Source organism: Homalodisca vitripennis, chromosome 1 (assembly GCF_021130785.1).
Source record: "Homalodisca vitripennis isolate AUS2020 chromosome 1, UT_GWSS_2.1, whole genome shotgun sequence".
In the NCBI taxonomy this organism is placed as follows: domain Eukaryota; kingdom Metazoa; phylum Arthropoda; class Insecta; order Hemiptera; family Cicadellidae; genus Homalodisca; species Homalodisca vitripennis.
In genome coordinates, this window is record NC_060207.1 from 7,443,206 (window position 1) to 7,470,856 (window position 27,651).

The 27,651-nt window shown below is 31.4% G+C and overlaps 1 protein-coding gene across 1 annotated transcript in view; it reads left to right on the forward strand.

The window, feature by feature from the left end:
* The first annotated feature begins 3,873 nt into the window (after positions 1-3,873).
* The window catches only part of LOC124356786 (peptide transporter family 1-like), a 39,131-nt gene continuing 15,353 nt past the window's right edge, over positions 3,874-27,651 (forward strand). Inside the window, exons 1-12 of the mRNA XM_046807996.1 lie at positions 3,874-3,974; positions 10,298-10,350; positions 12,098-12,176; positions 12,986-13,127; positions 14,016-14,102; positions 16,537-16,808; positions 18,699-18,781; positions 21,666-21,830; positions 23,813-24,061; positions 25,297-25,557; positions 26,045-26,163; positions 26,399-26,521. Of these exons, the coding sequence (XP_046663952.1) occupies positions 3,941-3,974; positions 10,298-10,350; positions 12,098-12,176; positions 12,986-13,127; positions 14,016-14,102; positions 16,537-16,808; positions 18,699-18,781; positions 21,666-21,830; positions 23,813-24,061; positions 25,297-25,557; positions 26,045-26,163; positions 26,399-26,521 (1,667 nt within the window). The 5' untranslated portion in view covers positions 3,874-3,940. The remainder of the gene's footprint in view (positions 3,975-10,297; positions 10,351-12,097; positions 12,177-12,985; positions 13,128-14,015; positions 14,103-16,536; positions 16,809-18,698; positions 18,782-21,665; positions 21,831-23,812; positions 24,062-25,296; positions 25,558-26,044; positions 26,164-26,398; positions 26,522-27,651) is intronic.

The window sequence follows — 27,651 nt, forward strand, 5'->3', positions numbered from 1 at the left end:
GTTGTAGAAATTTACAAAAAACAAATAAAATGTTTACAATAGAAAACCAAAACAAAGTACAATATCTAGTAGTGTTTATTTACGAGTTCAGTTTTTACTTTCCCAAATTCGTTTAGATCATACTGTAATGCTAATGTAGATCAAAGACATGCAAACATAATATAAATGGTTCCAAAAAGTACAATACTACTATATTATTTCCAATTACTAAAAACTATTTTAAGGATGAAAAATAGTAAAACATATCTATAGTGATATTTTCTAAATATAATTTGTTTTGCCTTGTTTAGACTAATAATTAGTAACAATAATCTAACGTTATAGGCTTTAATTCGACTATTTGAAAAATAAAACATTAAAACAGTCTTTTTAAACTTGTTTCATTTTTGGAACTATAAAATATATCATTTTAATTTAAAATACAGAAAATGTTTTAGGTCTGAGTTATTGCCCCCTTTTGTACTTATTTTATCATTGTTAACACCACTTTCAAAGCAGATACAGATGAGTAATAGTTCTCTGTACCACATACATCCTCTTTGAGTATGAAAATAGATTGTCTTATCTCAGCACAGATTTCCTGGTTTTCCCCCCACAATATCTCACTTATCTGGACAGGACTTGCATTGGTAAGATTTCTTATCTGAATTATTCTGTATTGCTATCGCTTCTTATCTTAGAGACTTTCTGTACACAAGTTTCTGACTCCATCATCTACGTAAGAGGATCTGCTTGCATAACTAGGACTTGGCTTTGGGATGGAAGATGAATCTGATTGAAGAGCGCACCATACTGGATGTTATGGAATAAATATAAATAAATGATGTATGCCTAATGCAAAGAAAAGTATTTACTTAATTTCAAACAAGCTGGATTACTGTCATATACATTTTTAGTGCTTTTAGAGAAGGGGTTCTATCCCCTTAGTTTTGGTGTGTATAGGACATGTATAGACCATATGTTCAAAGTAACATTCATTGGTTCTTTGCCACCAATTATTATTGCAACTTATGACCACCCATCCTTGCTGATTAGAACCTGTATCTGTACCTCTTAGACATCCAACACATTTATAACAGTAAGATGCAATAAAGCAATTTTTATTTCAATCAATATTTGAAATGACTTTAATGGTTATCAATGAATAATAAAATTAACTTTTCAACATACTTGTTCGGTTGAGATGAAACTGGTAGTCTTTAAGCTTAAGGATTTGTTACAGATTCTTTGGATAACCTACATATTTTCTTTTTTGTGTAACATTACAAAAACTAAATCTTATGAATAGTTAGATTGTAAAAATACTGTATCTGGTTTGGTTTTTATGAACCAGATAGGTTTTGTAGAAAGCACATTTATATTTTGGTGTGGTTTTTGGGTCTTCCAAATGTGTTTAACATAAAAATCAATGAATGACTTTTTCATGACTCAGGCTATGACCTGGTTCGGATTGTTCTCATTTATAACCTAATTTCAAAATCCCTACATAGTAAAAATTGGAATGTTTTGGGAACGTTATTCTATTTTGTATACTATCGTCTGACTTCTACCAGGCTCTTATGATTATAATCAGTTTGTTACATAAAGTGATGTTTTTAAATATTCATAAACATGCTAATTAATATGGAATTGTTATACTGCCCCTAACATCCTTCTAACAGATTCAGCATTTGGCTGGCTCAATAAAATGTATAGATAGCCTGTACATTTTTGTTTTTTGACATCCTCTTTTTCTTGTTATCATAGTTTTTATAATTGTTTCTATACAGTCAAAATACTACTTAAATGTTGTATTGTAGTAAGCACTGTGTTTCTGCTTTCATGTATACTTGTATACATAGATCTTTTATAAGCCTGAAATTTTAGTTAGTAATTGTGGTAATCTCTACGTACCTCTCAACAAATACTAGAAATTTTCCTTTATCAGTAATATTTTCCTTATACAATCTGTGGCATTGTACAAGGCACTTTTAAAATACTGATACTTGGGTTGCATACTTAAGTAATGGGATTCTATTCTTGGAAAAGATAATATTTATTATCTGTTTGGATTTGGTTTCCCGATTTGTTAGGTGACTGTTCCTTGTTGTTTATGATCCACAGAAAAAATACAAGTAAAACAGCAAATTTGTCAGATTTTCTGTTTAATTATTTTTGGCAGTTTAACTACATTAGCATAGTATCGTGAATGATAAAATATGTGTAGATTCATTAATGTAAAACATTAATTTTTTTCTGATATATATTTTATACAGTCTATGCATCTAAAGACAGTTTTTACCAAAATATAGTGCCAATGTTAAAAAAAGTTGTTTGTGTACATAACTTAGCCATGGGAAGGGTTGATTTAATCTAAATGTTGAGTTTAGCTCCATTGCACCTTCCGCTCAGTACATTGTCTAAAAGGCGACACTGCCACAAACTTGATTCCTGGAATCTGGAGTCCACATGTGAAGAGATAAAAAAAATTGTGACGAAGAAGTTAAAAACGATTCTTTGCATCGTTTTGACATCAGAGGCACCTAGACTACAAAATTGGATGGTTTAATCCAATGTAGAGATGTGCTCATTGTCTCATCAGATGCACAATTGAGTGTGTATTGGAGCTAAACTCCATTCAGATTGTTTTTTCAGTTTAGCTCCATTTCACACTCAACTGTGCACCTGATAAAACAATGAGCACATTGTTCTCTCTTTCTAAATATATATATATATATATATATATATATATATATATATTTTTTTTAATGTTATGAATTCAAATTGTATAAAGGACAATGGTACGAATGCATTACTACTTTATTTGTACAATCAATGTCTAAAATAATATTTACATAATCAAATTTTAACATATAAGCATTAAACATTGTCCCGTTGTTGAACTTCTTGGTTTTTAACAAATAAATTCAACATTAAAGTTTTAAAACAACCATTTTGAAAGCAAGAAACATTTATTTTTAATTATTACACATCCGCTAATTCTTTACAAGACAATAGCTACAAAATTTACAGTTTTATAGGCTTAAGCCATTCATCAATAATTAACTTTTAATGGCAACACAAACAGACATATGCTAAAATTTAAAAAAAAATGGTAGGGTATAATTTAATGGAAATGCAAATTCATAAGGTCTGTTTTACTTATTATTATTATTATTAATATTTTTTTAAGTTTAAAATTGACCTCTTTAACTTAATAAATAATTTGTTTCTAAATCGCCTTAAAGTTCTTTATAAATAGAAATTTTATCAAATATTACTAAAGAACAAAATGAATGCCCAAACCATATTGGAAATTGGACAATGTCAGTTAAGTAAAACCCTTAACAGTTATGTTGTGGTATCTTTGAAGGTTTATAATTTTGTTGAAAGACAAAATAGCTCATATCCCTTTGACAGATTTAAAAATAATTTATATTCCTGGTTGTTTCCATTTTATAGTTTAAATGAATTTAAAAAAATTAAAAATATTGATTTATAATGATATTGCGGTTTTATAATCTGTTACAATCACTGTTGTTCTGTATAGGCTTCATTATTGTTAGTTTTACGATTTTGATTTGGCTGTAATAATGAGCTGTATTTATGACTTTGTAAATGATATTGTGCATTTTTGTGGCAAATAAAAATGATGAAATTAAAAACTAATCCCATGTCAACACTAAGTATCTATAATAAATTGTAAATACAGCCTTGGACAAGTATGACAGTTTATATTGTACCCTAAAATTTATAGGATCCATAAAATACTCGTGTTCGTTGGAAATACCACAGTCTCTCTTAAATTTTGATTGATAAGCTTCACCTACAATATTCTGATAAGCACGTGACTGGTGAACATAGATAACCGTCTGCTTTGACATGTTCTCAAGAGAGAAAAGTGTTGTGATACCATATCTGTCCAACAGCTGACAAGCTTAGTAGTAGCAGTAGTAGCGACATGACTTCCCACGAGGATATTGCAGAACTTAACTGTGCGTATGTAAGAATTGTTTAAATATATTATACAATTTTGTAATCTAAACATACATTATTAGTTTTGAGTAAATAAAAATAATTTAATTTTAATTGTAAATATTTACCAATGACATTATTTATGAATAAATTTAGAAATGATCATGCATAATCCAAATGGTAAACAATGTGAAGCCCAACAAGCAGTTAAAGAATAAATTAGAACACATTACTTTTAAACATATTGTGACAATTGAGTACATTTATCTTAACTGGGAAATTAAATATATCTGTAACACTTGTCATATTTACAGAATATTCATTGAATGTAATAAAAAATAATTATAAATACTTTTTTGTATTGGCATATTAATGGTAAAAATTTTTTTGAATACCTATGCTAACTCTTAGTTTTCATATTATTTTTCTCATTGTTTATACTTAAAATGAGGAATACAAAAGATTTTTTCTATTTAATAATTAATTCAATAGAATGTGAGTATGATATAAAAATTAATCAGAATCAAATAAAAGACGGGTTGATAATATAAAGAAAATTAAACAAAGTGCTAACATAATCACAGCAATAGAGGTTTTGTAAGTGAGTTCTTAATTAACTATTCAAGTGTGATGAAGTAAAGGAGAGAAGAAAAATTATACTGTGTATTGTTCCAACATCACTTTTACAAAAATGTTGGTGAAATTAATTTGTTTCTTTGTTTATCCCGATTTTATGATCAAGCCAATTCTCATTAATGCTTATCTTAACAAAAGACGCAAAATTATTTTTATCACTCAAGTTGATTTTTATTACTACTTAGACGATTAATTATTAAAAAATGGTAATTTTTCTGTAAGGGATCAAATTTGTTACAGTATAAAAAATCCAGATCAAAATGAATTAGTTTTACAATTTTGGACAAGTTTTAGATTGGTAAAACTATATTAAAACCAATATATGCACTCTGTTCTGTACATCATATCTATTTTATATTTTATTGAATCTTCTACACTTCAGGTTTATAGTCAAGAAACATGTATATATTGTTTAAGTAAATATTTCAACTAATGTGAATTACTTTTAAAAGAATAATTTAATACATTTAAATTATATTATCATAAAAGGGTTTGAGAGTTTTACTTTGAAGATTGTCACATTAAGTTTTCAAAATAACATAAATTCGAATTTGAATTAGTTTACTTTTGAAATATTTCATTTAAATATTCTGTTTTTCTCAGATGTGAAAAATTACACTTTTAAATCATGACTACTTGATTCATAAAAATAATTGTTTGTAAAAAACTTTACATCACTGTTGGTATTTGGTACAGCTAAGTTTCCCCCATATTATCAGAGACATGCTCAGAATTATATTTTGTGAGGGATCACAGTATAATAGGCCTACACTTGCCTTACCACTAGTCTATATACTATTAGTTTTAATTATAAAACCATAGACTATTTCATTTATTACACTATCAGATGTTATTTATTAGTGTCATGTGTGTTGGTATTCGTTATTCTTCAATATTGTAATTTTGGAAGGAGTACTTCCCCCTCTGGGCATGACCCTGACTGCTATGCTGTTAGTATTAAACTAAAAGAACCAAGCCTTGTTAATTTGTAATTATTTTAGATATTCAATAATAATCTTACAAAAACACTTTTATTTTTGTAAATATTTATAGAACGAATCAGTAAAATCACACTGCTTATAATCTATAATATTGTATAAAAATAAAATGATGTCTTTCTGTTTGTTCGTTTGTGTGTTACTCAAACACGTAAAAACGACTGTACTGGTTATACTGAAATTTTACATGGTCATTCTTAGGGCCCCTGGTTAACATACAGGCCTATATGTATTTTGAAAATCTCAGTGATTTGCCCCACAAGTTTTAAAAACTCTCTTAACACACCATTATCCATTATATTTATGGACTTGGCTTAATCAGCAGATGATAAATGTGTTTTAATCACCTGTCAAAGCCAATAATAATAATTATATGGCCTTATGACTTCTACCTGATCTGTGAATTATAGGTAAGATCCAATTTTCATTGTATTAGAAAACAGCCTTGTGTGTAAATTTTTTATTTGTATCACTGACATGTCTAGTGGTGTAACTAGGACTTGTCTTTTTGGGGGGAGGGGAGGGGGAGGAGTTTGATTGAAGAGCATGTCGCACACGGGTATGGAATAAATCTAAATTTAAATTGGCCAAATTTTAAGTAAAACATTTAACTGGTGTATTTCAAACAAATCCAGTTGGTGTTATGTACATTTCAAACATTTTTCAGGGATTCTATTCCGCTCATCCCTCTCTTAGTTATGCCACTGGTACAGTGTTTCAGAAGATAGCAGTAGCACCTCTAATTGTTGTAATATTCTATTTGTTAATGCACACAGTTATGCGTTGTGATCTCCTCCTATTTGTAGCCGATAGAAAGTGAGGTAAAGTGTATTGGATTAGCATCATGTTAATACTATCATGAACACAGCTTATTGTCATGGATAGATAACTGAAGCTGTGGTGATAAGGTTATCCAAGTACCTCACATGCCGCAGTCAGGCATGAATGAATGACTGAGCATGCTTTCTGTATCAGCTGGTGTGACAGTCAGTGCTCGTAAAAATAAATTGATCTGATTAGGTAAACATTTGCAACAGATCTACTCAATTGATTTCACAGCTCTATAAAAATTAACAATTATTATCGTTATTAGAAGAATAAATTACCTTAACAACAAACTATAAGAATGGCAGAACATTCCTATAAGGTCTTACTTTTATTCATATGTAATTCAAGATTTGAATGTTCTCATTGTTCCAGGATGAAACTGTGATTCAGTAAGATAGTTAATGTCTTGCTATCTTACCTGAAAAATGTAAAAATTAAAAGTTTAATAAATACCCACGGCCTTCCACATGATTTAATTTTGAGTAAAACTGTTTTTTATAAGTACCTCTGAAATTTCTGTCCAACATTTCATGATATTTTATTGACTACCTCATATGATTTCAGTGACAAAAACTAAATTCAGATGGTTAGGTTAAAGGCGGCGTCAATTATTTAAATAACAATTTTAGGAAATGTTCACTAGAGTGAGATATATATATAGAAGGTATATTTAGACATACATGCAGGTACCTGCACGTTGCGGTCGGCTGCGACCCTGTAATGGCGGTTGTTTGCGATAGGCGCGCCAGCACGTTGCGGTCGGCTGCGACCCTGTAGTGGCGGTTGTTTGCGATAGGCGCGCCTGCACGTTGCGGTCGGCTGCGACCCTGTAGTGGCGGTTGTTTGCGATAGTCGCGCCTGCACGTTGCGGTCGGCTGCGACCCTGTAGTGGCGGCGATAGTTTGCGATAGTCGTGCCTGCAAGTTGCGATCGACCAGCTTGCACTCGCACGTGTGAACTGCTCCATAATGTGATTCAATACACCATCAAGCAGGTTTTTCACGGGCAACAAAACGCCGAACTCGGCTTTTCACTCTTTATCACCAACTGCTTGCCTATTGGATTTATGGAGTTGCAAACAATGGGTAAGCATCGGTGCTTTCACAAGGAGTGGCCGATTTCAGTAATTAGCGCCAAAACGCACCACAAGTATTTACAGTGACTCTGGACTCGGCACGTTTGGCGTTGCCGGTTCTCGCGTCTCTATTCAGCTTGAATACAGGTTTCAATTTCAGTTCTGATGATATTGATCGATATTAACATTGTTTTACTGTTGAAAATGTTCGACTTAACTTCGAACGGCTTATAATAGACGTAGATTGTAATCCTTTGTTGTGGAATCAAGAAATAAGTTAATGTTCCACACTTGTTCATTTAATGAGTTTTCGGACATTTGGTAATAATTAATTTTAGGAAATTCTGTCGACTTCCCTAAGCTCTGATTGCAGTAGCACTAGTTAAAAGGACTTCATTGACACCTGGAACTCAAGATGGAATAAACTCTAAACTATCTTGGCAGTTTTCAGTCTCTTCTGTGTCAACTTAAATCACGACACGGCGAAAAGTTATAAAAAATATTCTTCATTTGTGATCTCATCAAGAGACTGCTGCTGAATGAGGCGGGGAAGGAGGACTTGAGTCGCATTAGAGCGCTGGAACTTGCGTTGGACGTCTAAAAGGGTCTCGCAATACCGTTGCCACAGCCAACCGCTTCGTGATATAGCTCTAAAAATCGCGCCAGGACCGATCGTCGCGAGTTGCCGTGATTAGACTTGCGCAAACCATACCGCTGGACGCATAGCGCGCCTCTTGCTGCCTGTGTCGTAGCCAAGACCTGAAATCAATTCCTATTTTTAAAGCATCCGTCCATTTCTGCACAAATCGTCGACACCGTTAGTGAGATTAGGAAATGTTTTAAATAGTTTCACCATTTCGCCGCATCTGAGAAACTGAAACACATATTATGTATTCAAGCTGAATTGAGACGCAAGAACCAGCAACAGTCGCCCAAGTGCTGATGCTTAGGTCACTCACTGCACGCAATCGTGGCGCGTTTTGGCGCTAGACACTGAAATCTGCCACTCCGTGTGGAAAATATATTCTTATTATATATATTTCATTCGTAATGTTGATAAAAACTATCTACCGTGAAATTACTATTTTTTTTACCGTAAAACCGCGAAAGAGCCGTCAATTTGATGATTAAAGTTAAGTGGGAACCCTAACTCATAACTGTAACAATCGGTAAAGCCCAAATCGTGCTACCTAGCCAATCGGAACTTTGCCAGTCGTGTTCAAATTGATTAGGAACAGTATGGGGGAATTTAGCTTGTGGTATGAAAAATCTGTGAAACATTGTACCGTACTTTCTTAAATAAATACAAAACTTTTCTTGTATAAAAACAGTTGGAGAACTATTTTTTTCTTTTCAACCAATGGACAAAACCATTCAAAATAGTAAGTGTTCAGATTCATGAAAAGAGGTTTTTATTGTGTACGCTGTAGCTATAAATATTTCTAAAAATAATTAATTAAACAATTCAAAATCAGATAGCACCACAATTTTATAATTAATTAAGAAGTCTGTGCCTCGTTATGATAAAGATGATTAAGGGCTCCAATGAAGATTCTGATTATATTGAAAGTAGTATTAAGTCTACTGTTGTTATTAAGTAGACTTAATAACACTGGACTTTTGTATTCTAAGTGGACTTTTGTATTCACTGGATTATAAAAAGTCCCTTTGTACTGAACAGATATCGTTTACGAAAAAGTACATTTGTAATTTGATGGTAATCCAGTAAATTAGAAGCTGAGCATCAAATTTGGAGCAATACAAAATCACCAACGTCTATTCGGATAAGATAGTTTTGTTGATGGTCTATATTCTTGCTGAGCATCTCTGCTTCATTAATTGCATTTTACTGTCTTCCCTTACTTCTATGAAATGTAATGTACTGTTGAAACAACAATTTGTATAATGATTTTTCTAAGCAAACTAATTGTAAAATATCTTATTCAATCACAATTTTTTACCTTTTTAAAGTACTGTACTTAAACATATTTGGTTAAAAACTACTGCCCTTAATCCTTGACCCCAGTTCTTTCCAAAGTAACAGAAAAATAGTTTTTTTAAACTGCTTTGACTGCATATAACCCTTAATAACACTATAACTGCGATACAACATGGCTCCATTTCAGGAAACTCCACCATTACAGCTTTGACAGAATTTGTTGAACACATAATTACAAAACAGTTGGAAAATCAGGATACAGCTCTGAGCAATTTCATTGACCTCAGCCTTTGACAGCTCAGATCATAGCCTGATAAAACCCACATAAAAACTTTACCATTTATAAACCTAATAGTGAAAACTAAGAAAATTACATGGGTGGAGTAATGGAACAGTGGGTTGTTGTAAAGAGGTGTTTGTTCCACAAGGCTCAGTTCTGGATCCTGTTATGTTTGTTCTAATTTTAGGAAAACATCTGTGCCTTAGTGTTACCATGTTATCTATCTTCACAAATCTCTTCTATTTATAGAGATAAAATTTAGAACCTGCTACAATTATATTGACTCCTTTATTGCAATCTACAATGTTGGCCAGTATTGTATATCTAACAATTTTGAATTATTTGAGACTAAATAAATCACCTTTGAGAGATAAAAGTAATCAGATTTTATAATAACACAAGTTCATGTCTTGATTATTGAATATAGCTTTCTGGCTGTGATCCTCAGCAAATTTAGATTTTCTATAAAATCCTAGTAACTTAGAAATAATGAATAAATTGTCTAGTATATTTTGAAAAAAAAATTTGTACCTAATTTTAGGACTATCAATTTTCAGTTGAAATTTAAAGTTTTTTTCATTTTTCAGCTTCAAATGGAACCATTGCAAACAACTCTGATAATCCCGAAGAAGGTAAAAAGGTAAGAAATGCTATACATTGTCTGGTTAAAATTTAATTACTTAAGATGGATATAGAGAATAGTACTTTTACTTTTCTCACACTGCTTTATCTTAAACAAAATACCGAAGAATCTGCATTACAAAAACAACATTTTATTAATTTGAACATTATTTTGTTGAGTTGCAACTTTACGTCAATCTATATAAATAAAAATAAAAAGCTGTTTTTTGATAAGTGCTCTTGAACATATTGAGTACATCCGGACTGATTTAGTTTTATTATATTTTGATTTAAACGTCTGTAATAATATCAATTAAGTTTTTACGCAAAGACAAATTTAAAGGTTGGAAATATAAATTTTAGAGTTCCCAAGAAAACAGGAAATTGCAAGTATTTTGAGAGGCATTAATGTACTACAAACAGGCATGACAATAGTAAATTTAAGTTTAACTATAGATGGTGGCAGTAATGCACTCAAACCATTTAGTGTATTCTGGATATTATTCTAACATTGCTACAACATTCTACTTAATGAACAGAATTGTGAACATACAGGTGTAGGGTACCCGATATTGGGTTACTTTGATGTTGTGTCACAGAATACTTACAACAGCGGGATAAATAAAAACATGCGCACTGACACAACTAACAAGCCTATCCCTCCATGACTACAATTTTAGGAAACAAGCGAGCCATTTTTATTGCAAATTAAATTACAAATCAATCCACCAGACACAATTCACTTTTTAAGGGGCAAGTAAACTATCAAGGGGAGTAAGTCCATTTTGCACTGATAAGAAATGTAATACTGATTAGGTATATAAAAATAAATATAATTTCTAGACTGAACCAAGCAAAGAGGGTAGTACAACAGTTAGAGGTAACAATCAGGCAAGGACTTATATGGTATTGTGTCAGGTTAACATTACAGATACTTATACTTTCCAAGAGTGAAAAGTGAGGCTACAAACAAGGACAGCAAGTTGGGTGGCCTGTGAAGCAAGCACATATCTGGAGATTTTACATAGTCATAAATATTATAGATGTGAAAGTTTGGACGCTTGTCCTTATGAAATGTAAAATCTACTACACATGGGTTTTTTTTTAATTTGGCATGAACACTGAAATAATATGATACCTTAAATACGCCCTCTTCCGTTTCAAAATTATCGTAGGGGTTCTTCATATTACATCACTAGAAAGAAGTCTCACTAGAAAGCTTCGGATTCTGATTTTAGGATTCCTCTCCACTGGCCTAATACAGAAATGCTTAGAGCTACTGTATTCAATAAAATATCTTAAACTATTTCATAAAAACTAGAGTAATTTGGTACTTAAAAAATTATTTCACTCTTCAATTTCAGGGCCCGGTCATATAGACTTTAAGTCCAATGAGTCTTATGTGTATTTTCCAATGATCATCACCAGTCTTAGCAATGCTATGCAATTTAATACGGCTATACATGGAGATTTCTGTCAGTCGAAAATTGCATGTGGAACCATGGGTATCAGCTAATTAATATAACTAATTAAACACACACACACCCACGCGAGCACGCACACACAAATTATGAAGGTTTTATTACAAAATGAGTATTGCTTTCAAATTAAATATTAATCAACTACTTTTAAATATTGCTTCTGGATTGATCTCTCTGAAATGGATTTGGTTTCCCACTTAGTTCTTAAATAGATGCAAAAAAGTGTATTATTATTTTGGTATTTATTTTTAGGAGTCTTTATTCATAGGATAATTTTTGTTACAGAATTTAAAGTATCCGAAACAAGTGTTTTTCATAATCAGCAATGAATTCTGTGAGCGATTTTGCTACTATGGGAATAGAAGTAAGTATAATTGTATAAATATATCTTTATGGATTTATATAACTTCTATTTAACTTTCTGTCAAATAACTAGTATATGGAAAACTATTATGTTGACCCAAAAAATCAATTTGTATAAAAAATCTATTTTAGAAATCTATCTCTCCAGCCTTAAGGTGGTACAAACAATCACTTTAAAGATGTGATCAATACACATCCAAACATGTTTTAGTTTTCCTTTTAATATGAATACTTGTTTAGTAATGAAACAATAAAGTACAGTAAAAATGTGTGCTTTTGATTTAAAAACCAATAAAAATATTGAAAAAACTACAAAGCATTTGGATGTGTGTTAATCATATCTTTAAAATGAGATATTTGTAATAATTTTACGGCCAAACACAAATGTTTGGAGTTTAACATTGTTCTTATAGGGCTAAAATCAAGATGGCCACCCATCAGCTATAGTCAGCTCTTAAGACTGATCTCTTAAGAGAGAGAAAGAGGGGTGGTAGTACTAAAACATTGGCTCCCTAGAATTCCACTTAGATTTCATTATTTCAGTAAAGTTAACTAGTGATTGTTAAATTGCAGACATACTCAAATTAAAAGAAGATGTTTTGAGTAAATTATTACTACTAGATTTTTACTATTTTACTGGAGTGTTCATAATTTAGTTTCTTTTCCTGCTGATAACAGAGTAGTGTAGTTAAATAATTAATACTGTTATGTATATTTGTTAAATAAAAATAATGTTTAATACAAGTAACTATTTATTTGAGATTATTAATGTAGCAGATTATTAATGAAAGTGTTGGTTCCCATTTTTAGCCATTTTAGCAATCTATCTACAGCAAATGTTGAAGTACTCTGAAGATGATGCCACTATCATCTACCATAGTTTTGTCATGCTGTGTTATTTTTTCCCCATCATTGGGGCAATTATTGCTGACTGCTTCTTGGGGAAATTCAGGTATGTTGATTAATACATAAACTTTTAGAATAACTGTTTTTATTCTGTTCCATTTCTGTTATATTATTATAGAAATTTCTTGACCAAGAAATAATTTAATTTATTATTTCACTACTAATTAAATTTATTATATTAGCACATACTTAAATAAATATATATTAGAATAACTGTATAAAATATAAAATTCATTTTCAATACAAAAATATAATTCAACAAGTAATTAAGTAAAGGGGATCGGTCTCTCCTTAAATAAAAAAATTAGTAATTTTAACAATGTAATTTCAAATATATACATTCATCAGAATGCTTTAGAATGAATGAATAATTTCTGTATTTTTGAATAAAGTATAGAGGTGAAATTAGAACCACATGGTTGAATGGTTTCTTTATGTTTATCTAAAAAAAAACCAACTATTAAACACATAACTCCAATCAACAAAATAAATTATCTTAAATCTGGCTTACATTAAAACATAAAACCAATATTTAATATTTTTGTTTTTGTGAGGCCTTTCGATAGCAAGGCTATCTTCTTCAGACACATCACAAAAGTACTTTTTGTGATTCAATATTTATTTAAATTAAATTATATATATATATCTGCTGTTCTGCAGGTAAAGCCATCCGCTCTTAAGAGTTTTTTCAAAGCTGGGTTGTACACTACTTTGATAGCCCCAGACAAAATGACGGGTGGGCTCCTTTCCTGAATATTATTAACTGACTTTTATTGCTAATATCCAAATTACTAGTAAAAACAGAATTTTGTAAATAAACAATAGTCAAATAAATCATAAGTAAAACTGTTATTACTTCAGAAACAAAATATTTTATCCTCTACTAGAAAATAGAATTGTAATTTATCTGACTTGTTTTATTTTCCATGAAAAGAACCATTCTCTACTTGTCCATCCTCTATGTGATTGGAAACATCACTTTGTCGACAGCCTCCAACTTCTCACTTCCAATCAACCATACGTAAGTTGTACTTGTTATCTCTTATTAAATAGCTCAAAAGTTATTTTTTGTTATTTGAATTAAAACTATAACCATGACACTGCCTTTATATTTTGAGTATTTACTAAAGTTCCTCACAGTGTTGTTTTCTTGCAGTTTTATTACATCCTTTCACTTTTCAAGTTTTTTTTTAAGTTTACCAAATATGTGTAGTTATATTTCTCCCTATTATGTTGTTCAAATGTGGTTTGTTAATAATTAGTATTAATAAACTGCGCCAAACTATGTTACCCACCATGGAAAATTTTAATCATAGAGGAAGAAGATTCATTTCTATGACAAACAGATATTTTTATCTGTTTCAAACCAAACAATGGCAGATTTCTGTAACACTTCTTGTTACATTTGTCAACAATAATTAAATTTAAGTTCATGTATTCAAACTTCTTTGTTTAAAATTTATTATTAATGATGGTTGATTTTAAGTTATGACAGGATTTTGGTTATTTACCATCATTATATGGTCCTCTTCTTGAGGTGTCATTAAACTGAAAACATAGTTAAGCAAATTAATATATGACAGTGGACTTGCCAAAGTACTTTTGGATGTCTACAGACAAACATAACCCCAGATTCCAGGACTCAGATGTCAGATTCTAGACTTTGCACTGAAAAGGAAGGTGAACTGGATCTTAACTCTACAGTTATGCAGTTGTATATTTTATATCAAAGGAAGCATTATTTTACAACTTATATACAACAGTACAATACATGAGATGCCAGAAAGCTATATTCAATAATCAAGATCTGAACTGGTGTTATTATAAAATCTAGTTCCTTGTATCTCTCATAGGTGATTTATTTAGTCTCCAATAATTCAAAATTGTTAGAGATACAATACTGGCCAACCATGTAGATTGCAATAAAGGAAGCAATTGTAGCAGGTTCTACATTTTATCTCTATAAGTAGAAGAGATTTGTAAGGATAGATAACAGGATAACACTAAGGCACAGATGTCTTCCTAAAAATATAACAAACAAAACAGGATCCAGAACTGAGCCTTGTGGAACAAACACCTCCTTACAATCCCATTGTCCCATTACTCAATCCATATAATTTTCTTAGTTTCCACTATTAGATTTATAAATGGTTAAGTTTGTATGTGGGTAATAACCCACATACAAACTTAATCAGGCTATAATCTGAGCTGTCAAAGGCTGAGATTAATGAAATTTTTTCAGAGCTGTATCCTAATTTTTCTAACTGTTTTGTAATCATGTGTCTAACAAATTCCATAATTTGCCACAGCATATGCATACACAAACCAAAATGACAATTCATTCAGGGAGTTTTATATAGTAGTGTTTTATCATTGAGTATCTAAAAGAACATTTTTCCTGATTGAAAAAGACAGTTGTCTCCGTAAATAGTCCTAAAAGGACCTTTGCACCTGCCTTACTTATGTTTGTGTCCTCAGAATCTGAGACTTTTACAGAAGTCTATCAAATTTGAGGGCTCCTGTTCTCTGATATCCTTGGGACTGAGAAGATATGCCCCTAATTGTAGATATGGCAGGACAAATTAGCCATATTTATGTTCTGCTGATTCTTCTGCTTCTCTGCAGAGTCTGCATTTATCAGCCTGACTATGGCCCACCTTCATAGTTTTCTGAGGGGACCATGTCCTGTCAGCATCCTTACTTCTTATATTCTCCTTACATCTAGGAGAGATGTCCACCATTTAGCATAAGGAGAGATAAACATTTTTTTATTGTCTTAATCCTGAGGTCTTACTCCGTTTGGAAGACCATGGCTTGTTTTCCCAGGGGCACAGCTAGGTTAATTTCTGGTCCGTATATACCGAATCCTGCCCTAAAGTCAAGGCCTGAACCATCTATATAGAACTTCTGGACTCTTTTAGTAGGGTAGACCTCTTATTAACTCCATTTTTCCTTTATCTTCAATAGAGACTACGTATGATTTTTCAAAGGAGTATTTCTTAACTTTCTTAACCATTCTTTCTGCTATGTTGGTTATCATTTCAGCCTCATGAAATTCCTGGGTTATTTTCATAATGGCCTTCTGAAAGGTAAACTTTATCATCTTTGTACTCAGGAAGCTTTATTGTGCTTAATGCGGCTCTCTTCATCACCTCCTCCCCCAGAGGAGTGTATCCCAGGACTGCTTCAAGTGCCAGGGTTAGACAGGAGCTCATTGTTCCTGTGATGCTTGTGCAAACTAGCCTTTAAAGGAAACAGGATTTTTCCGGACATTTGCCATTGTTCAGTGAAACAAAAAATCAATAACACTACGTTTTGAGATCTGCAATCTGATCTCTTCTTCAGGTAATAGCTAACCTAATACATAATTACAAACTAGGTTAAAATAAATATACCAAAGCTTGTTTATTTTAATACCATAATAATAATTTATTTATTGATACCATTTATTTTAGGGCGTTTTCTCTTCTGGGCCTCTTCCTAATAGCAGTTGGTACGGGAGGGATCAAACCATGTGTCTCATCATTTGGAGGTGACCAGTTTGTTGTACCTCAGCAAGAGAAACAGTTGGCTTCATTCTTCAGTGTATTCTACTTCTCCATCAACGCTGGTAGCCTGATATCCACCTATCTTACCCCTGAACTGAGGGTGATGAGTTGTTTTGGTGCAGATTCCTGCTACCCATTAGCGTTTGGTGTTCCTGCTGCACTAATGATAACAGCACTGGGTACGTTTTTCACAAGATAGTTTCTCAATTTTTTAATTATTTAAAAAAGTATACTACATAGTACATAATTATCAGAAATCTTTTGTGTATATCAAAAGAAAAAATAAAATTTAAATACTATTGATTCTTAAAATAAAACTTTTTTTGTTACTTATTTATAGTTTTTACTTAAGTAACTAAGGTGAAATATAATGAAACAATCTTAATTTGTACCTAATATGACCAATGATAAATGTCAGATACTTTTACACTTTTATTTTAGGTAATAGAATCACGGTTATTTCTCATTTTGAAGAATTAGTTACTAAGAATCCAAACACTTTTTTCTTTTCTTGTAAATGAATACTTTTTAATATAAAGTAAAGTACATAGCAATTGAGATTTTTTTTAACAATATGAAAAACTAAAAATTGTGTTTAGATGTGCATTGATTAATTTTTTTTTTATGAGAAATGCTCATAATTTTACGACCAATAATAGTGTAGGTTGTAAAGTGTTAGAGGATTAACATTACTATTATATGAACTTAAAATCAAGATGTATAACAGTAAAGGTGGCTTTTGAGCTAAGACACTTTATAAATAAGTAACTACATAATGTACACTGCTGATCCTCTCTGTACATGTGTGTCTGATGCCGTTATTCAGTTTTTAGAAGGAAACAAAATCTTTCCGAACATTTACCTTCGTTCAGTGAAACAAGAAATCAGTAACACCATCTTGTTTCACTGAACGATGGCAAATGTCCGGAAAAATCTAGTTTCCTTCACAATACTTCCATTTTCAAAAAAACTTCAAACAAAGAACTCAGTTTTTAGATATTAATACCAACCGGAAGCAATTTTGTAATAGTAGTCTGCCTTATCTGAAATGTCAACTATTTTATTAGACCCACCAACATCAGATAATCATGTATCTAGTTTATTTTTAAATGTTTTAAAGAAGATATTAGACATGTGCTCAACTATTTCTGTGACCTCTTTTTGCTCTATTTTGGGTTTAAGAGTTGTTAGTCACTAATTATATTTTCAATATCTTATCAAAATGTATTTAATTTAGTATTCAAACTCAATTTCAACAAATTAAACAATTTAGCTTAATTTTTATAAAATGTTGACTGTACACATGTATATGTAGTTAGTTCAAAAACAATAAAGTGACATGTTTAGGAAATTTCCACAAAAATATGGATTGTCCTCACTTTATATTAAAAAATGTGTAAAATTACTGCTTAAACTCAGTAAAACTAAATTATTTTGTTCAAGAATGAAATATGACATTCATTATCTAAACAAATAGAAAACTTGAAAGTGCTAGCAGCTGATGGCAATGAATGTTGAGGTCAAACTTCCAATGCTAACTTTACTACGGCTGAGTGGAGTGTCGTATGAATGCTTGCAGCTAGCAGGACATTCTGTGCATGTGTTGTTACCTTAGTTTCTAAGTTATAGTATTCTAAGTAATAGAAATTGTGTATGAGCTAGGCCTGTAAAAGTATGTACAAATTCAACGCTTTCTGTTTTTCTAATACCCATATAATATTATGTAATGTATTTTTTCTGCGTTCTTAATTTTATTTGTGGTATTACAAGGATAACGTTAGTATTTTGATGGCAAATTAAAAAGTTAATTTAAAGTTATTCTTTAAAACAATGTTAATTACAAAATAAAACATATGTAGTTCTTATTAGTTAATACAAATATTTTATAACAAAATTGTTTCGTATTTTGACATTAAATTTTTATTGAACTGTTTCTATATAATAACTTAAATTCTAATCATTTGAATGATATGTATTACTATGCTTAATTAATTACCGTGCATTATATGCTCAAAGTCAAACATTTATCTATTCATTATGTAATATATAAAAATGTGTTATTTTTCCAGTTGTATTCGTTTGTGGAAAATCTCTATATACCATGAAAAATCCTCAAGGAAACATCTTGGTCGAAGTATCAAAATGTATTGGAGTAAGTTTATAATAACATACTGTTATATTTATACAAATTAAGAATTAAATTTTTAAAGGTTTAACCATCAAGCTGGCAGTTATATTACTCTCTGATGGCAGGTCAATTTTTAGCATTTTGTAATGATTTAGATTAAAATGTCAAAACAATTCCAAGAATTATACTTAACATATTATTTTTGTATATAATTCTCGAGTTGCTAAAGGTGTTTTCTTAATTAGGGCATTAAAGGGCACAATTTCAACTGATTATTTATTGTTTGTATACTATGCTTATGTTCATAGCTTTATCACTTATGGAATCACCTTATGGGGCAATACACAGTATGCAACAAAACTTTTTATTCTGCAAAAAAGGGCTGTTAGATTGATTGCTGGTGTATCTAACAGAGATCACTGTAAAGCTTGGTTTGCAAAGTTTAATATTTTAACCCTGCCATCCGTTTATGTATTAAGTGTTTTGATGTAAGTTAAAGATAACTTGAATGACCTTGTTAGCCTTAGTGATAACCATAACAACTATTTTACGAGAAATAGGAATGATCTGTTGCTGATGAAGTGTAAATACACAAGCACGCAAAGTAGCTTTAGGTATCTGGGAATAAAATTGTACAATGCTTTACCTGAACATATAAAAATATTATCTAGGCCTAGGTTTGAAACCTCCATAAAAAACATGTTGCTTAAGAAGTGTATATATAGTGTAAATGAATTTTACAATGCTAGTAATAGTATGTTTCTTTAACTAGTTTCACATGTTACAACTTGTTGACGTTGTTATACACTACTAGCCTAAACCCGCGGCTCCGCTCGCGTGGCAGTAGAGAGGGCTACATCAATCAAGCATCGAAAAGAAATACTAATTTTATTATACGTTTTTCCAATTAATTTATTGCTCTACTAATACATCGTAGCATATCATAAAATCTATTATAAAAGTTTTTTGTTTATTTTAATGCGTTTTGGTAAACAACGTTATTAGTTGTATTATTTGGAGCATAAATATAAAGGTTCTTCGGGTTTCCGACTCTTGAGCAAGCGACGTATAATTGACCGTGCGAGAAACATGAGGGTTCCAGATGGATTCCTGCGACGTTAAGTGATTGTCCTTGTGCCTTATTAATCGTCATTGCGAACGCAAGTCGAACGGGGAACTGAAGTCTCTTAAATTCAAATGGCAAGTCGGATGGAATTAAGGGGATGCGAGGGATGAAGACATCTTCCCCGGCAGATGTTCCCGACAAAATCGTTGCTTCAATGATATTTACATTCTTCAAAGAATATTTACATGAGAAAACAAAAATACTTGCCTATTTTTTTAAACCTTTTACTGATGGAAAATAACACTGTTCTTGGAAATTGTAAAAAAGATATCAAATCACGTTTATCAAAAATTTGACATTTGTGACACGTTGTAAATGTCAAAAAATGTTTGTTTACATAGAAACGTCAAAAATATTTATGTTTACTTAGTTACTGTCAAAAATAACAACAATTTTTTGTCGCATTATATATGTTTACAAAGAACAGCTGATTAAAAATTTGAAAAGACTCTTTCACTTAATAACATATGTTTGCTGCAATGCATTTCTTACGGGTATTTCTGTAACCAGTGGGGCGGAATCCTGAATCGGGAAAGGGATAAAAAGTATCCTATAACCTTCTACAGATCAAGACGAACAAATTAAAAAAAAAAATTAGGCGAATCCGTCCAGCCGTTTGTGAGTGATGCTGTTACACACGAACAGTTTCATTTTTATATATATAGATTGTAGTGTCCTGACAATAAATGATTTGATTTGATTTGAATATATTTTGAGTTTGTAATAACATTGAGGTTTACAAAAACATAACGTTTATGACTTTCCCACGTTCTCTAAGCTAAATAGTGTCAATTGACTCAAATTAATAATCATTCAAATTATTACACTCTATGAATAATATAATTAAATATTGCTGACATCTTTTGAAAATGTAGTGAATGTCATGGGAATCTTATCATAAGCACTGGATGACTTGATTTTAAGAGTCAAAATTATTTTACATATTTCTGTTTTAGTACATTTAAATGAAAACTTTTTTGTTGTTGGAGGACATTTAAATGTTATTTTGCCAAAATCTTGTAACTGTACTTTGTCAAATAAAAAGAATGTTATTTTGTACAGGTTGTTTATGAAACAAGTTGTCAATAATATAATCCTGAACCAATCATTAAAAGTAGTTACTATAGTTGTCAGGAGGATCTAGTGCATAGATCTTGAGTACAAATTTTGCTAGTATGTATAATTTTATCAACTGCACCAAGGTGGTTAAGAAAGAGCAATCTAGAAAACATGAAATAAACTTAAGTAGCATTTTAAAAAGTTTTAGATCCATGTAGCTACCTTCACCTTCACTATGGTGGTCATGTACCAATTTTAGGACAGTGGAAGTAGTAGTAATACAAATGCACTGCAGTCAATGTGATATTATTTTATCATATTATGTATGTTGCTGCGAGGGTAGTTTAAAACTCCTGATATATTTCGAATAAAATTTTAAATATCAATACTGTATTGTTTTTTTTTCCATTTCCCCCTACTAGATAATATACATACTGAAGACAAAGCAGTTTAAAACTTGTTATGTAAAAATAAAGTTTTTATCATGTGTGGAACATTGAAGGAATCTCTTGATTTGTTTATTGAACATGATTCACAAACTATTCAAAAATTATGTGAGGATTAGGATAACAATTTGCTGATCAAAATAAAATATCTATTATAAACAAATATAACGTTGTATGCATTTTACACCACCTTGTAAATGAAATTAAATAAAAATTAATAACTCCACAGTTTTAATGTAATACATAAAGCTAATGGGTATGTCATAATTTATTACAGAGAGGAGTTTGGGGTAAATTGTTCGGCAAGGAGAAAAAACAACACTGGCTGGATCATGCAGAAGAAAAGTGCAGTTCAGAGCTAGTTCGAGATACAAAGATCCTTTTAGAATTAATTTATCTCTTTTCACCAACAATTTTGTTCTGGGCTTTATATGATCAACAGGTAAGCTGTTAACATTTGTTTATTAAAATAGCTCAAATCACAGCTTATCTCAAGCTCTTGTTTCATTCTCATGATCATAATTGCTGAAAATAAAAAGTACTGCAAGTTGTTGATTCATGGTTAAAAATAGACCTACTCATGTTAGGCTAGCCATCATTAATGTAACATATTCCTGCAAATCATTGTTTTCCAGCTTTATTTAACCTAAGTACAATTTCATTCATATGTTGTATGTTTTTTTTATTGAAATAGAGTAATGCTTACAAACTTTCTTTCAAAATTTCCAGTTCATACCACATAAAAACATTGCAAATGTCCTTTGTTTGAAGGTTATTTTTGACGATGGAAGGATTGTGAAGGAAACCGGATTTTTCCGGACATTTGCCCAGAAAATCCCGTTTCCTTCATTGCTAACATGATGTTTCAGGTTGTTTTATAAAGAAGACTAAAGCATCAAAAACAATTAAAAATGTTGATCCATTTCTCCTGTCTTGCTTTAAAGTTTCTTTCTTAGTAAATTTACATTTGAGAATTAAGATTGCTGAGCACTTTGTATGTGCTTCACTTTGGAAATGATTGTGGGTGTCAAAACATGTGCCCATGGGCTTTTTAATGCTATTGTGTATAATAGTAGATTAGTACTCTGCTCCCTGACCTTCACTTTTAGAAGTCTTAGAAGTCTGAAAATCGTAAAAAATCATTATCTCCAGTCATTTTAGCGAAGTCCACTTCAAAGTTGCATTGAGTGTAGGACTCAAAATGGTCTTCCTCGTGATGCTGAAGAACGTCTGTGTAGAAAGTACTAATGGGAGAAGCAGTGGGCATGCTGCCTCAGCTGTTTGGCTGGAATCCCAGATTGTAATTATGCCTGTCATGTACATTTTAATAAATTTCCTCTCAACAAAAGGAAGGCATCATTTGGATGATCAGTCCTGAGCCAGTTATTATGTGTTGGAGACTCAATTATGTGATCACAGTTACCTCTGAACTCATGGTGGTTGCATCAAATTCCATGATGTTGGATGCAGAATGATAGCTGTGGTTTAATCTGAAACTGGTTGGACTATTGGTTTATTATACAGATTGGATCTCATATCTTTACAGCTTAGGGGTAATATGACTAGTACAACTATCATCTTCACTAGTTGAAATGATAAGACCATCAGAGTTACAGGTTCTGACTTGCGAGTGCAGGGTTTGATTATTTTTTTTTTTTGCTGAAATTGTTTAATTGTTCAACAAAAAAAAACAATTAAAAAAAAGGGTTTGATAGTACAACATGTAGAAATGAGAGAAGGAAACAGGAGTCAACCAGAAATAATTACGGGTGCCAGTGCTTAGTGTAGCATTTATTTTCTATCTATGTCACATGTAATATAAAAAGTTAGCATAAATAATTAATACATTGACTATATATGAGGTGTTGCTACACTCTCTATACTGTATTTGTTGTATTTACCTTTGGGTTTTTCTGGTGTTTATTTTTAAATCCGTTTTTGTGTGTTTTAACTTAGAAACTTGTAAGTCATAAACAGTTAAAGTTGCAGCATTTCAATTTTTTATAACTGTTTGCCTAATAAGGACCTAAATGTGTGCAAAAAATTTTTTTAAAGTTGAAACATCTTATATATGTTGATAATGTTGTTGTGTATACCTCAAAATTGGGTTTACATTTTTTTTAAGTGTACAAGAAATACTAAAAAATGCATATTAAGAAAACCAATACATTGTTTTATTTGCGAGGATGAAGATTAAGTTAAATGTCCACATTTTAAATGAATAACGTAACTATTAAGATTACACTAGCAATAAATACCAGTGAAGAACAGAATGCAATAAAATGGTCATGCCCAGTAATCCTATCAACTGTCCACTGTAATTTTTATTACAACTTTTACTTGTATAAGCTGTTATGTAAGTTATAACAACATGGATAAAATATGTGAGTGGAGACAAGTGGTGTAAAATATGGATACTTTCAGGGTTCCAGGTGGACATTTCAAGCCGTACATATGAATGGGAAAATTGGCAGCTTCACAATCATGCCTGATCAGATGCAAGTTGTCAATCCTGTACTTATAATGGCCTTCATACCCTTATTTGAGCTGGTTATCTACCCGTTGCTGGCCAAACTGAGACTGATAAGAACATCTATACAGAAGCTGTTCTGGGGAGGAATTATTGCTGCTGTCGCATTTGCCATTTCAGCATATGTTGAATATAAAGTACAGGTAGTGTATTTTATGGAACCAACTATATGTCTGTATAGTGAAAATAAATGTATTAACACGTTCATGGTGATGAAAAATTTCAGCCTTTTTATATACTGTCAAATTTTTTATTAATAATGACCAAAAACCGTAACCGTTTTTCTATATTAAACATATAATTATAATGAGAAGTATGTGGACTTTAGAATTTTGTGCAAAAAAAATTATTTCAATATGTTTTTTAATGTTTAGAGGTATCTAAAAAAATGAATTTACCTAAAATTGCGTCTGACAGGATACATGATTGTCTGAGGTATTTCTGTAAGTGCTGGCTCATATTTCACAAATCACTAATACAGGCAAACAATAAGAACACTCATAAGAAAATGCTTAACAACGTGTACCCAATCGGGCACACAATGCGCTTTACGAAAGCTTATGTGTACCTGATTGGATACACAATGACAGTTATAAAAGATCACGTTTACTTGATGGGGTAAACGTCGTTTTTAAGTGACAGATAGTGGTAGAAAAATACATATAACTTGTCAAATCTTTTTTTATGGGAAGTCCAAAAAACAACTTATGATTTCCTTTGCACCATTACCTCTACGGTGGTAGAAGGTAAGGGCTATCACAGTCTCATTGGTGTCTGAGCATTCTGTAACTCAGTATAGATCTGACCACGAAAACACCCTGGCTGAAGTTGCTGGAGGCAGAGTTCTATAACAACACTTTGTAATATAATCTATAGTTTTAGTAATGCACATTATTGTAAAGCTATTTCAATAATGTGATAAAGCATAACTCATTGTATCTGGAAATTACAAAGAAAAATAGGTTTGGAGTGTAATTTACAAATGTAAATGTAATTCCTCTAATTGATGTATATTTTGAATTTTGAAACACAAGTAACTTTCTGGATGATACTTCTAATCATTAGAAATTACTTGTATATAATAACAGTGATTATCAACTTTTTAATGAGTATTTTGACATAGTTTTATAAACCCTCTGATTAAGACTTGAAAACGGTATAAAACATTTGGAACTTCTATAAATTTAATCTTGTAATCTTGTAAAATTTCATTGCAAAATGAATTTTACTTGCGAATAAATTTAAAAATTATTTTATTGTGAAACCTAGAGATTTCATTTTGTTCAACTGACAATTTCATTTTAAATAGCCTAGTACTTTTATCTATTGTAGTGATTGAGGATCTGTTGATTGTAGAAAATGCTCCACTTGTTTCTAGGACGCATATGCAGTTCTACCAGCAGCAGGTGAATCGCAGTTACGAATTTACAACAGCTACGACTGTCCGCTGACAATTGACGCTACAGACAGCAGTAGTCACAAATACTCATGGACTGTTGGAAGTATGGATCTGTTAGAAGACAAGTCTATACCTGTGACAGGCAATACGACTTTGTCCTATTCTGCGTCATTTACTGGCACAGGCTGCCCAGCACTGTCACCCGTCTCAGACGGATCGTTGACACTGTTTGAGGCTGAGGTTAGTAGTTCAGTTTTTCATCAAAAGTAATGACAGTGACACCTGTTTAATGTTAAATAAAGCCATGAATGTGTCATACAATCATTACTGTATCAGTGGGCCTTTCTTTGGAAATGTTAAATTAATGATTTACTTATCATAATGGGCTTTATGACCACACGATTAATAAATTCTTATACAAGCTGAAATTATTAACACTAGCAAAAGTGATTGACATCATTTCATATTCTTTGTTTGAAGTTATTTTGATGATGGAATGATTATGAAGGAAAAATCCTGTTCCTTCACAATCATTTCATATGTCAATCCTTAGCAAATTGTATATTTACTACCAGACATAAAGTAAACAAGCTTAAATTTGATTTCTTTTCAACATTAATGGGTAAACTGTCAATTAGATTTTTTTAAATTTGGGTGAGAGTATTCATACACTAGCTGTCATAAATCATTGTAATATGGTTCAGTTTGTAAAGTAGTTTTGTTTCAGGCAGTTTCATTTATTACAAGTGAACAAACATCCGGTTCCACAGCGATGTTAAATATTGAAAGAGTGGACAAGAAATTTGATGACCTTTCAAAGGCAGATACTGCTCAACCAAAAGTTAGGTATGTGTGACTTATCCGCATTGCCTTTATTTTAATGATAATAGGGTAAAAGATGTTTCAAACATTCCGTATTATGATTGTATCAATAGAATCTCCTATCATAGAATTACGAACTGTTCTAAAATGTTGTATACATATTTATGGACAAAGTATATAAAATACAGTAATGAATTTTTTAAATGATGTATAATGTAGTGAAAAGCATTAATCACATTAAAATTTCTTTGTTTGGTAGGATAGTATACAGAGTGAATAGTAACAGCACATTTACGTTAGCAAGTAGCGATGGCAGCTCGATATCTGGTGACTTATACATGACTGCACATGCTACAGATGTGTACATTGTAACCTCTGCTAGGTAAGTATAGAATACTGTATGTCGTAAGTATAGACTACTCATATTCTTGATAGCCTATCAACAATTTTAAACATTGAATAATTCTTATTTGTTAAACATGTTTTAATAACCAGTATAATTAGTAAGATCTCCAAATGGATGTTGCAATATTTATCTACAATTATAATCTTTAACTATGTAACTAGGTGTACACTCATTCTTCCCGTAATAATTGAGTGAACTAATTTTCAACATTAAAAGTACATAGCACACTTATTCCATCAAATTTTGTGGGACAAAGTTAATTTGATTAAACCAAAATTCTGTTAATATGGAATAATACATTAACTCGTCCATTTTACAGTGAAAACGTTTGTTAAACATGTAATACACAGGCATACCCATGATACAATATTTGAGATACATTAACACAATGGAAGTTCTACAATTCTCATATCTGAAAAGGTCACTAATAAACTAGTGTTCCTGTATCTGAGAGTCCACTTTCTGTGGCTTCGTTAACACATTCACTGCGGCTCTATATGAATGAGGCCAATTACTCTCACCGTGATTGTGCGCCGCCGTAGTCAACATGTTAAGTTTTTTGTGGAGAGAGTTTACAAGCAAGATAAACCTAAAAATTGAAATTATTTTTTGCACTGATATATACAGCTGATCTGTGTTCTGATGTAATCTTGGATAATGGTGTTCTTGATAGGCATTCAACTGTTAAGGTAAGATTCAGAAGTAAGAGAGATCCTCCTAGTAGTATTTGTGCGTTAACTTAGGCAAACTTTGAAGAAGTAAGACTTTTTCATAACAAACCTGCTTATGCTAAACCAAAAACACTTAAATCTACTTCAAATGCAAAATTCATCGAGTTGAGATTGAACAGTTCCCCTGGAGAGGACTTAATTGAAGAAAGTCTTTCTTGCTGGAAAGCCCAGGTTCACATTGTTCAATAGGATAACCACAAATGCAAGATGTTGATAAGACTATTTGCACACAATACATTATTTGTACAGTAATTCAGAATTGGATGCTAACCCACTACCAAGAATGAATAATTTAGTCAACAAAGTGAAACTATGAGGTTTTCAGTTCAATTGATTTTTAGTTCAAGTACCTATCATCAGATGCCAATTTGCGAA